The sequence below is a fragment of the Xenopus laevis genome, chromosome 2L, assembly GCF_017654675.1.
Source record: "Xenopus laevis strain J_2021 chromosome 2L, Xenopus_laevis_v10.1, whole genome shotgun sequence".
In the NCBI taxonomy this organism is placed as follows: domain Eukaryota; kingdom Metazoa; phylum Chordata; class Amphibia; order Anura; family Pipidae; genus Xenopus; species Xenopus laevis.
In genome coordinates this window covers 180,318,666-180,331,882 of record NC_054373.1, presented here as the reverse complement: position 1 = coordinate 180,331,882, position 13,217 = coordinate 180,318,666, and the positions used below count along the sequence as shown (strand labels likewise).

The following is a 13,217-nucleotide window of genomic DNA, read 5'->3' as shown; positions in this document are numbered from 1 at the left end:
CTGGCCACGATATCGATCGGGAAGGTTGGATTTTTACCCGACCGACCCGTCGGAGCCGCTTGGTGCATCGTAATTCAATCGTTCGGCCATACAGCCGAACATTCGAATTAGCCCCGATATAGCCACGCAGTTTAGTGGCATATCGTGGAAGGATCTTTGAGTCTATGGCCACCTTAAGAGACAATGGCACCTCAGACAAAGTAAAACTCTAAGCAACACTGATGACACTTTTGTAGATAAAAGCCAAGAAACAAATTATAAAATCAGTATTTAAAGGGAAACTGAACCCTCAAACGATATTGGCCTAATGAAAGAAAATATAATTTTGTGTAATTATCCAATATCCATTATTCCTCATTGGGTTTATAGTTATATGTAACTGTCATTGTGTCTGTTATTGCTTATATTCTCTGCACTGCTGGTTCTGAGTCCTCAAACAATGATGCAGTAGTCAGCTGATTAAAGGACCCAGAGAATAACTGACTCCTGTTACTTTGATTTAAGGGTCAGCCCCAGGGGACACAACTGCTTTCAAGAGCAACAACATTTAAATAGAACTTTGAACCTATTTCAAATCCTTATAGAATGGAAATTGCTTATTAGAATTATTATTCCTTTTATTAGAGAAAAAAAATGCTGAGGACCCTTTAATGCTTCCATTGATCAAAAGAAAATATTGGAACAGCGGCCCTTTAAGAAGAATCACAATGCCATGTGTGTTGCACTCTATTGTGCCAATATTAAAAAAAAAAAACACTTAGGAATTTGGGATTGGTTGAGCTGCTGTTTAATCTGATTGGATAAATTCAGGGACTGCTAGTTATGGATCCAATTGGTGCAGGTTTAGCTAGTTAGTAGCTCTCCCATACATTGCCAGGAATTTTCTTTCCAACCTCTAACCATAAAGGAATAGTTAAGGAAACGTTTAGTATATCATGGATTGGCTAATTCTAAACAACTTTTCAATTGGTCTTCCTTATTTATTTATTTTTTTTATAGTTTTTTAGTTATTTACTTTCTTCTTCTGACTCTTTCCAACTTTCAAATAGGGGTCACTGACCCCATCTTAAAAACAAATGCTCTGTAAGGCCTCAAATGTATTATTATTGCTACTTTTTATTCCTCATCTTTCTATTCAGGCCTCTCCTATTCATATTCCAGTCTCTTATTCACATCAATGCATGGTTGCTAGGGGAATTTGCAACTGCAACCGGAGAGCTGCTGAATAAAAAGCCAAATAAGTCAAAAGCCACAAACAATAAAAAATGAAAACCAATTGCAAATTGTCTCAGAATATCCCTCTCTGCATCATACTAACAGTTAATTTAAAGGTGAACAACCCCTTTAAAAGCGGCAATGAATATGTATTTTTAGTAAATATATATTTTCCCTTTACAAATCTAGAGCAGAACCATGGCCCAGTACTAATTCAGATCCAAACCAGCCCAATCCCACACATTAACCTCCTCTTCATTCCATTGGTCGAGCATATTTGGGTGCCTTGGTTCTCAGATTATATAGCGGATATGGGATGAGAGCTGATGTAGATGCAATTAATCTCATATATTAAGGACAATATAAGAAAAGCAAAGTAACCCATAGCAACCAGCCAGCAGTTAGTCTGCATTTCAGTTAATGACAGCAAACATCTTCCTGATTGGTTAATGGACACGGTAAAACGTTGTCCTTATTGGAACCGTAAAATTGTAAAATAATTGCCTTGCAACTCCCAGACACCCAGTTACTTGGGTTACGAAATAGCAACTCCTGTTCAACATATTCTTCTATAAATAATCATTTCCCTGTGGGGCTCAGTTGTAGGTGCGGGAATATTCCTATGAATTCCTGACATTAATGATGTTTATCCATTGGGGCCCCAGAAATATATAAATATAGAGAGAGAAATCACAGAGAGGAACTGGGACTCAATTGGCCGGGATCCTGGGGCAGGTAGGTGTATAGTAAGTACTCACAGCTCTAATGTTACAGTGTTACATGCAGTCAGAATCAGCAGTGCAGGCAACAGCACGGGACAAACAGACACTGCTGTTTTTTTTTAGCAATTACCACTCCCTGACTTCTACTAGAACTGATCCTCCACCATCCCAGTGCTGCACCCACCGTGTTGTGACAAGCATTTCCCCAGCTTTCTTCCTACTGCACCCAACTATTGAACTCTGTACCCCCCTAAGAGAGAGAGAGAAAGAGCGAGAGAGAGAGAGAGAGAGAGAGAGAGAGAGAGAGAGAGAGAGAGAGAAAGAAAGAGAGAGAAAGAGAGGGGGAGTGAGAGAGAGAGAGAAAGAGAGAGGGGGGGGAAGAGAGAGGGCAGCCTCCTGTAGTTTAAAATTTACTCCCAGCATTATTTCTCTTTCAATACAACACAGAATAGAATGATCCCTGTTCATTAATTCCCCCATGTATTATATTGTTTCTTGTATTGTATGTAATCAATCAGGTATAGAGTGTTACACTTGTAACAAATTTTCTCTCATAAAATCATAATTATGTGCAAATTGTACAGTGACCTGATTGGCTCTGCTGTTTGTCTCAGTGAAGAGCTGGAATGGGCCGGTGTAATAAATGTGTAATTTATACTGTACTGTAGTTTATTTTGATATTCTGATAATCCCATAAAATGAATGCTGATTGGCTGCAGTTTTTTTATGTCCATTTTACTGCCCCATCCCGTCTCAGTCCAGTTACAGTAATTGCTTCATCGCTGAGGTTCTATCAGACAAGTAAAACTAGGAGAGACTTGTGGCGTAGATCTGGTCTTCATTAGAGAGGAGATTGGGAGCCAGGGAAGGGATATAAATTGGGGGGCAGTGAGATAGATCATTAAGGTTAGTGGCAGAGTTTAGAACAGATGGGAGTTGGGAAAGTCAATATGTTGGAATGTCTATAGACTGCCCTTCTGCTGTCACTACACCACCAGAAACTGAATCTCTATAAAACAGAATTTATTATATTTCCCCCAATATTTTTTTTACCTTGTCAATAACATCAGCTTTTTCACCACACATCCAAACACTTGCCAAATCTTGTCGTATTCATCTGTGCAACACGCCCTCAGCTCCACTCAGATACAACTAAACACTTATTCAGTCACATCATTTCCCACCTTGACTACTGCAACTTACTCCTCGCAAGGGAGTTCTAAATGCTGTTGTTAGACTCATTCATCTATCTCACTGCTCAATATTCAGCTGCTCCCAAATTCACATCCCTTCCCTGGTTCCCAATATCCTCTCCAATCTAATTCACATTACTAACCTCACATTCAAGGCCCTAACCAATGAAACCCCTTCCTTTATCTCAGCTCTGACCTCAAAGTCTTTCCTTCACTCTCTCTGCTTCTGACTTTCCCTCTCTTCTCTTCTCCTCTCATCAATTCATCCCATTCCAACTGCAATACTTCTCTCCAGCTTCTCCTTGACTCTGTAAGATTCAAGCCATCAGACTTTCCCCTTCCTTCAATACGCTCCCTAAATATCCTCCTCTTTAAGTAAGCATACTCAACGTATCTTGATTAATCCTTCATCAACCCTTCAGATTGTAAGCATTTATGAGTATGGTCCTGTGATCCTATTTTCTTACTCTGTAATCCTTGTCTACTAAATTATTGTAAAAATGTTTGTTATAAATGAATGCAAAGCACTGCATAACAGCTGGTGCTGTATAATGAAATGATGATGATGATGAATAGTACAATTGCAAAGAGATAATAATGGATGTAAAATTAAGTGAACTCTGACACCATGCAATAAATATTTGCACCCAATGTCTCTGTCCAGTCAGTGTTTAGCAATGCCAGAAGTGTTATTATACCCAGATATTCAAGATCTGGTTTTGTAATAGAACAAGGCTGAAGCTGACAAGAAGGCCCTATATATTACAACCCTTAATAAATAATACTTCTTTCTTACCCAGCTTGGAGAGGGGAGCATTTGGTAATTGGCGGACCTTCGAGGGGAGAGCAACGAGACTTAGCGATCTCTTGGAAAAAAATAAATTGATCCCTTTAATCGAAACTTAAAAGAAGTGGGGGAAACAGGCCAGGGACGTATGGAACTATCGCCAACTACAAAACTATTTTTATAAATATAGAGAGGAAGAATGGGATAGGGAACAGACCAAATGGGAACTATCACTGGAAAGCAAAGAGGTCCCCAATAAAGCAGTTTCAAATACATATAAGCTCTTAATATCAAATATCTCTGGGGACGAAGATAAAGCTCTCAGGGAATGGGAAAAAGACTTGGGTATTGAGATCCCCATGGAGATATGGAAAAAGATTGTGATACAAGCCCATAAATCATCTAAAGCTGTAAGAGTGAGGGAAATGAACTTTAAAATAATCTCTAGATGGCATCTTACTCCAACTAGGCTGAATAAGATGTTCCCCGCACATACAGACCTTTGCTGGAGATGTGGTAAGGAGAAGGGGACTCATAAGCATATATGGTGCAAGTGTAACGAATTGCAGGATTATTGGGGTAAAATCCTCAAAGCAGTAAAAGAAATAACTAACTTTGACTTGTCTTTGGATAATGCCCCCCTGATCTTGTTAAATTTTGATATGAATAATAAAGGTCTACTAAGGGACCCACTTACCTTACACCTGTTGGAGGCAGCTAGGTCAATAATCCCAAGACACTGGAAGCAGAGGGGCCCTTTAAGCAGCATGGAATGGCAGCAAGAGGTAGAGCATATCAGAAAAATGGAAGAAATAACACACATTATTCATAATAAGTGTAATAGATATTGGGAAGTCTGGGGACCATGGGTCAGATATTTAAACAAACCGAGTTAAAAGGGATGTCATCTAGAACAGGAATTTAGGGAGATTACTTAGTAGTAAGGAAAGGAACGTATCGGGGAAGAGACGAGGGAGGTATTCGAAAGGCACTAACTAGCTTATTTAACTTCAAGAGGCTTGATATTTGGCCTGAGGGTTTTATAGAGAAGACCAGAGGTACCCAGGGGCGAGTTATTTAGGGTCCCACACACCCTTATATACCCTTACTTACCTTTACTTTATTCTTTATTTCTTCTTTTCTTGCTCTTTTTTTTTTTTTTTTTTTTTTTTTTTGTTTGTTTTTTCTTTCTCTTTTTACTTGTTCATTTGTTTATGTTTATGTCTATGGTATTGTATTGTACTAATGAATAAAATTTCAATTTAAAAAAAAAAAAAAAAAAAAGAAAGAAAAAAAAAAAAAGAAGTGTTATTATACCCAGTGCTGAATTACAGAGCCTCCCTTAATACAGAGTCCACGACAGATGACCCCCTCCCACTTCAGTCTTTCATAGATTTTTAATTCACCCATATACTTGGTTTGCAGATCTGAAATATGATGAGTCCTTTGTGCTAACAATGACCCAAGATGGAAACATCAAGTTTAAACCAATCCAAGTCTTCTTTCTCCCATACTCAGTTCATCTTGCTCACCTTCCCTGGAGTCTCCTCACACAGGTACCTCCTCGTCATCCCCTTCTTCTCTACATATGTGGTGATCCTCTATTGTAACTCTCTGGTCATCTACAAAATATGGATGGAAAAGAGACTGCACACCCCCATGTACTCTCTAATTGCCCTGCTCCTTTTGGTAAACATCATCTGCACCACCACTGTCCTACCTAAGATGGTCCTGGTCCTGCTAGGACTAAACCAGATTTCTTTGGTGGAATGCCTGGTGCAGATGTTCTCGGCTATATCCATGATTATGTTGAAGTCCATTATGTTGCTTCTCATGGCCATGGACAGGTATGTGGCAATCTGTAAGCCTCTGCGCTACCACAACATCATAACCAAACGCTTCCTGGCCCAACTGTTGGCCTTGGGCTTGACACGGAACTGCCTTTTTCTACTCCCTATTGTCATTTTATCCTCTAAAGTCCAATTCTGCAAGTCCAATGTTATCTGGCACTATTTATGTGAAGACATTACGCTTCTCAGTCTTGGATGTGGAGAAGCACCCCGGCTTCAAGTTTTTGGGATATTGGTGAGAACCATCATCACAGTGTGTGATGTCAGTATCTTCATTGTTTCCTATATAAAAGTCCTTCACACAGCCATGCAACTTGTTGTTGGACAAGCCAGACGTACCGCCTTGCACACGTGTACAACACATCTCCTCGTGGCCATTCCCATCTATTCATTTGGCCTTCTGTCCTCCATTGTGAATAAAATAGAAGCCTCCATCTCATATGACATTCGGAACCTCTTCAGTGTCTTTTACATCTTCCTCCCAGCCTTTGTCAACCCCATTATCTATGGCTTTAGGGTGAAGGAGATTAAGGGCTCCTTGGTGAAACCCTGGTGGAAGAAATGACACTCACTTGAGGATTATCTACTATAGTTTATAAATTTCACTTTCACTATAGGGTAATGTAATAAAAGGCACTAAACTTGCCCAGGAGCAGTAACCCAAATCAATAAACAAAATTCCTACAGAATAGCAAGTATTGTACCAAGTACATTTACATCTGTTCATTAAACCTTTTCTTCATGGTTAAGAACCATTGGTGCCTTTACTTTCTTATTGTCATATTCTCCAAATTTACACCTTAGCTACAACACCTTGTTTCCAATACACAATGTAACAATTGTGCTTCTGTTGTAGGCTGAACCAGCAAAGTGGTATTAACTGACACATTTATTGGGATTGTAGGGGTTGCAGACATCACACAGTTTCTCTAAGTAATTGTGTGACACCATAAACCAGCCTCATTACACCCCTGATCCTCCTAGTCCCACCACTGATCTACCCAATCCAACCTCCTATCCACCCAATCCCTCCATGATCCACCCAATCCCTCCCCTGATCCACCCAATCCCTCCCCTGATCCACCCAATCCCTTCCCTGATCCACACAATCCCTCCCCTGATGCACCCAATCCCTCCCCTGATCCACCCAATCCCTCCCCCAATCCACCCAATCCCCCACTTGATGCACCCAATTCCACCTCTGATCAATCCAACCCCATCCCTAATCCACTCGATCCCACCCATGATCCACCCAATCCCACCTCTGATCCACCCCAATACACCCAATTGCACCACTGATTCTCCCAATCCCAGTCCTGATCTACCCAATTCCACCCCTTATCCACCCAGTTCCACCTCTGATCCACCAATTCCATCCCTGATCCTCCCAATCCCACCTCTGATTCACCCAATGCCACCTGAATCCACCCATTGCACATCTGATTCTCCCAATCCCACACCTGATCTACCTAATTCCACTCCTGATCCACCCAGTTCCACCTCTGATCCAGGGGTGTAACTGCAGAGAAAGCAGACCCTGCAGCTGCAGGGGCCCAAATGGTGTATGAGTCCCATGAGGCCTTAATTAATGTACAATTTCAATATTTATTGGTAAAACAGGTCAAACTCTAGTCATTTTTAGGGCCTAAAAAATAATTTGCTGTGGGGCTCATTTATATCTAATTATGCCACTGCTCTGATCCACCCAATGCCATTTTTGTTCCCCCCAATCACACCCCTGATCCACTCAATCCCACCCCTGACCCCACACTACATGTTTCGGGCAGAGCCCTTTATCAAGTGTAACAAGAACTGAGGCATTATGGGATTAAATACATCCTTGTGGAACAAAACACCTCCCCCCACTTAAAGTGACAGTTACAAACCAGGTCCCCTAAGGGCCTCAATGAGGAATTTAATGTCTTGTTTCCTATGATATAATATATCTTTTTAAGCAATTGTTAATTTCAACTCCTCTTCCTTTCAGATATAAGTAATTGATACTTGTTTTATCTTATTAAAGTTGTTGCCATTTCTGTGGTTTTTATCTTTGTTTTTAGGTATTGTGTTTCACAGTCAAAATAGTTATTTTTCGCACTGCACTAAAGCTGGCCATAGACGCAAAGATCTGATCGTATGAATCGAGGATTCGTACGATTTTCGGAACGTGTGTGGAGAGTCCCGACATTTTTCGTCCGGCGGAGATCGGTCGTTTGGTCGATCGGACAGGTTAGAAAATTTCTGTCGGCTGCCGATAATATCTCTGCGTGTATTGCCGTTCGTACGATTTTCAGTGGGAGACTGTCACTAGCTTTGGTTGGACATAGATATCGTACGATTGCTGTCAGGGGCAGAACATTGCTGATCTGTTCTTTAACTAATCTGACTGGTAAGACTTTGATCTGAATGGTTAGTGGCGGGTCGGGAGATGGGAAAGTCCGATCGTACGATGATTCGTACGATCGGATCTTTGCATCTATGGCCAGCTTAACTCACTACAATGGATGTCTGAACAACAAATCATTGGGACTTGTAACTGGAAGCGACTAACTATATGGGCTTGCATGCGCAAATTACTGCTGGCGCGCATGCACGGACTGACGCCAGTGTGCATGCGCCAATCGACTTGAGCGAACGGACGCGGACAGTCCAGACAGGAGAGAGGGGACCGGATTAGGGGGTAGGAGCCAGAGGAGGTACGTGCCTGGCGCCCCCTCAGCTTTGCGCCTAGGCAGGTGCCTACTCTGCCTACCCCTAGTTCCGGCCCTGCACTTAGGGGCAAATTTACTAAAGGGCGAAGTGACTAACGCTGGCGAAAATTCGCTAGCGCAGGAGATAGACTGTAGCGCTACTTCACACGGACGTAACTACACAAATTCACTAAGATGCAGATTTTACTGGACGTTACCTCTTGCACCAGACTTGCCTTCGCCTCCTCAGACCAGGCGAAGTGCAAAGAGTAGATAGGACTTCCACAAAAAGTCTGGCGACTTTTCTGTTTTTCAGGGTGATAGGCTGCAAAAGATCGTACATTTTTTGGGGGTTTGGGGCTTCCCCCCTACATTTCCTATGCAAATTAGCCAAAGCTAGCAAAACTTCGCCATTGTTCGGCACCCTGGACGCAAAATCGCATTTTAGTGAATTAGTGTTGTCCTGGCGAATCTACGTCTGGCAAAGTGTGGCGATGTGAGCGAAGCCGTCGCTGGCAAATTTCCGGGGATTAGTGAGTTTGCCCCTTAAAGGGGTGGTTCAGCTTTTAGTTAACTTTAATATGTTATAGAATGGCCAATTCTAAGTCAATTTCAATTTTCAATTGGTCACCATTAGTTATTTAAAGTTTTTGAATTATTTGCCTTCTTCTCCTGACTATTTACAGCTTTCAAATGAGGGTCACTGACCCCATCTAAACAACAAATGCTCTGTAAGGCTACACATGGCAACCAGATGGCTGAAATTGCAAACTGGAGAGCTGCTGAATAAAAAGCTAAATAACTCAAAAAACACAAATAATAAAAAAATGAGAATCAAATGCAAATTGTCTCAGAATATCCCTCTCTACATCATACTAACAGTTCATTTAAATAGATATATCATATGATATATAGGGGCACATTTTACCTAGGGTCGAATATCGAGGGTTAATTAATCCTCGATATTCGACTGCCGAATTGAAATCCTTCGACTTCGAATATCGTAGTCGAAGGATTTAGCGCAATTCGTTTGATCGAACGATCGAAGGAATAATCCTTCGATCGAACGATTAAATCCTTCTAATCGAACGATTCGATGGATTTTAATCCATCGATTGAACGAAATTCCTTAGATCAAAAAAACCTTGTAAAGCCTATGGGGACCTTCCCCATAGGCTAACATTGGCCTCGGTAGGTTTTAGGTGGCGAACTAGGGGGTCGAAGTTTTTTAAAGCCCCATAGGCTTTACAAGGTTTTTTTGATCGAATGAATTTTGTACGATCGATGGATTAAAATCCTTCGAATCGTTCGATCGTACAAATTGCGCTAAATCCTTCGACTTCAATATTCGAAGTCGAAGGATTTCAATTCGGCAGTCGAATATCGAGGGTTAATTAACCCTCGATATTCGACCCTAGGTAAATGTGCCCCTAAGTGTAACAGTGAACTTCTCATACATTTAGGGTTTTATAGCAGAAGTTTAGTGATTCTGTAATAATAAAAAATAAAAAAAAATAAAATACTTGATTGGCAGCAAGTGGTTAATGGAACAGGGAAGCTTTGGCTTTTATACCAACCCTTCAATAAAGGAAAAAATAAAATCAGAATTCACACTTAAACTCCCGCACACCCCTAACAAATAACACGCTGGATAAAGACAACGTATCAGGCAATACCCATGGCCCTGCTGTAACCAGTGAAGAGATTCCTCCATAAATAATCATTTCCCTGTGGGGCTCAGTTGTAGGTGCGGGAATATTCCTATTAATTCCTGACATTAATGATGTTTATCCATTGGGGCCCCAGAAATGAATAAATATAGAGAGAGAAATCACAGAGAGGAACTGGGACTCATTGGGCCGAGATTCTGGGGCAGGTAGGTGTATAGTAAGTACTCACAGCTCTACTGACTACTGTCTTATGGTTTCATGGTACATGTAGTCAGGACCAGCAGTGCAGGAGAGACACAATTACATTTACACATAACAGTGAAGGTGTATAATGAATATATAAGGGGAAGTTGCCGTCATTATGTAATATTCTATTGTGACATTTTCATTCTTTAAAATTATGAAGTTTTTTTTTCCGTTCCTGACATCTGTCAGTAGTTTCTCTTTAAATGATGCAGACACAGTGATATTCCGAGACAATTTGCAATTGGGCTTCATTTTTTGGTGGCTTTTGAGTTGGGGATCCCCGCCTAGAATTTGACTTAATCTGCCCTTTTATTGTGTAGAATTTAAATGAATGGATACATGTTTGGAACAGGATAATACGTTCTTGTGACAAATTCGTCTATAAATTCCCATTTATTTGCAAATAGTTGCAGTGAGTTGATTGGAACTGATTTTTCTCAGCAAGTGCCAGTTGGCGCTATGAAGCATCTGATTGGATCAGGCGTCTGTTATGAGCAAATTGATATGTGTAATATTTATGTGGATATTCTGCTGATCTCAAAATATTCCTTTACAAAATGAATGCAGTTATTGTACAGCTCTGCTCTGGGACTTTATTGTGTGTGTGTTTGATGCAGTGTCACACAGAAGGTTAATGGTTAACGAATATTGGCCTGGAACATAATGTTTGTACCTGGATACACAATTAATAGAATCAGCATCACAACATCACCCGGCAGTGCATTCCCCAACCTCACTGTCCTCACTGTGATGAACCAACTACTCTGTTCCTTTGAAGGAACAGCTCAGTATAAAAATAAAAACTGTGTAAATAGGCTGCGCAAAATGAAAAATGTATCTAATATAGTTAGTTAGGCAAAAATGTAATGTATAAAGACTGGAGTGACTGGATGTGTAACATAATAGCCAGAACACTACTTCCTGCTTTTCAGCTCTCTAACTCTGAGTTAGTCAGTGACTATAAGGGGGGCCACATAGGACATAACTGTTCAGTGAGTTTGCAATTGATCCTCAGCATTCAGCTCAGATTCAAAAGCAACAGTTATGACCCATGTGCCCCCCTCAAGTCTCTGATTGGTTACTGCCTGGTAACCAATCAGTGGAAACCAGGAAGTAGTGTTCTGGCTATTATGTTACACATCCAGTCACTCCAGTCTTTATACATTACATTTTTGGCTAACTAACTATATTAGATTTTTTTATTTTGCGCAGCCTATTTACCCAGTTTTTATTTTTATACTGAACTGTTCCTTTAAATTAAAGTTCTGTTCCTCTATTTGTCTATAATGTCCTCTAATGTACTTGTAAAGTGTAATCATGTCCCCTCGCAAGCGCCTTTTTTCCAGAGAAAACAGCCCCAACCTTGACAGTCTCCCCTCATAATTTAACTCTTCCCTCCCTCTAACCAGTTTAGTTGCACTTAGTCTCTGCACTCTCTCCAGCTCATTTATATCCCTCTTAAGGACTGGAGTCCAAAACTGCCCCCATACTCCAGATGAGGCCTCACCAGGGACCTATAAAGAGGCATAATTATGTTTTCATCCCTTGAGTTAATGCCCTTTTTTATACAAGACAGAACTTTATTTGCTTTAGTAGCTACAGAATGACACTGCCCAGAATTAGACAACGTGTTATCTACAAAGACCCCTAGATCCTTCTCATTTAAGGAAACTCCCAACACACTGCCATTTAGTGTATAACTTGCATTTATATTATTTTTGCCAAAGTGCATAACCTGCATTTATCAACATTGAACCTCATTTTCCAGTTTGCTGCCCAGTTTTCCAGTTTAGACAAATCACTGTGCAAAGTGGCAGCATCCTGCATGGAACCTATAGTTCTGCACAATTTAGTATCATCTGCAAAAATAGAAACAGTACTTTCAATGGCCACCTCCAGGTCATTAATAAACAAGTTGAAAAGCAAGGGACCTAGTACAGAGCCCTGCGGTACTCCACTAACAACACTGGTCCAATTAGAAAATGTTCCACTTAACCCCACCCCTTGTAATCTATCTTTCAGTTCTCTATCCAGGTACAAATATTATGTTCTAGGCCAACATTCCTTAATTTAACCAGTAACCTTCTGTGTGGCAATGTATTCAGGGTGGGAGCATCGGGGCCCACCAGGGCTGCAACCGAAAGGCCCTCTTGGCAATCACCAGGGCCCCCACATGGCTTCTATGCTCGCTACGTGACTCACATGCACAAACGTGTCAAGGTGCAGCCAATCAGGAGAACAGCTCTGGGCCGGCAGGGGCCCATGAGGTCAAGGGCCCACTTGGTTTTTTCCCAGTGCACCGCCAGGCCAGTCCGACTCTGACTATATCAAATGTTTAGCAACGTCTAAATAGATAACATCCCCTGCCATCCAAGAGTCAAGGTCCCTGCTCAGCTTCTCATAAAAACAAATCAATCTCGTGTCTTCATCTTGTCCTACTATCACAATCTTTTCAAACTGTCTCCATTTGTCATCCTATCCTACTATCAACATCTTACCCTAATGTCTTCATCTGTTCATACTGATACCATTATATCATAATTCACCTTCTGCTGCCAACATTTGCCCTTCCATATTTCTATCTTGCCCTACTCTCTGCATGTTGTCCTACTCTTGCTTTTTTGTCCTATCATCTCTATGTTCACCTATTATTACATATAATTACTACAAATACTATATCACAGAGTCTCACATAATACAGAGTGCTAGGCAGACCATTTTCCCCACCCCATGGTTGTGCACTCATTATACACAAAGAGCCCTATTTTATAGATTTATCTTCATGCATATTTTTGCTTTGCAGATCTGGAATATGATCAGACCAATAGCTAACAATGCACCAAG

At 40.9% G+C, this 13,217-nt stretch overlaps 1 protein-coding gene across 1 annotated transcript; it reads left to right on the top strand.

The window, feature by feature from the left end:
• Positions 1 to 5,329: 5,329 nt before the first annotated feature.
• On the top strand, positions 5,330 to 6,332 carry LOC108708774 (olfactory receptor 52K1). Its single transcript, XM_018247812.2, has one exon. The coding sequence runs from the start codon at positions 5,385 to 5,387 to the stop codon at positions 6,330 to 6,332; it is 948 nt and encodes a 315-aa protein (XP_018103301.2). The 5' UTR covers positions 5,330 to 5,384.
• The last annotated feature ends 6,885 nt before the right edge of the window (positions 6,333 to 13,217 follow it).

Excerpts from the sequence above, each read along its gene's own strand:
- LOC108708774 (XM_018247812.2), top strand. The coding sequence starts at position 5,385 with ATGGAAACATCAAGTTTAAACCAATCCAAGTCTTCTTTCTCCCATACT.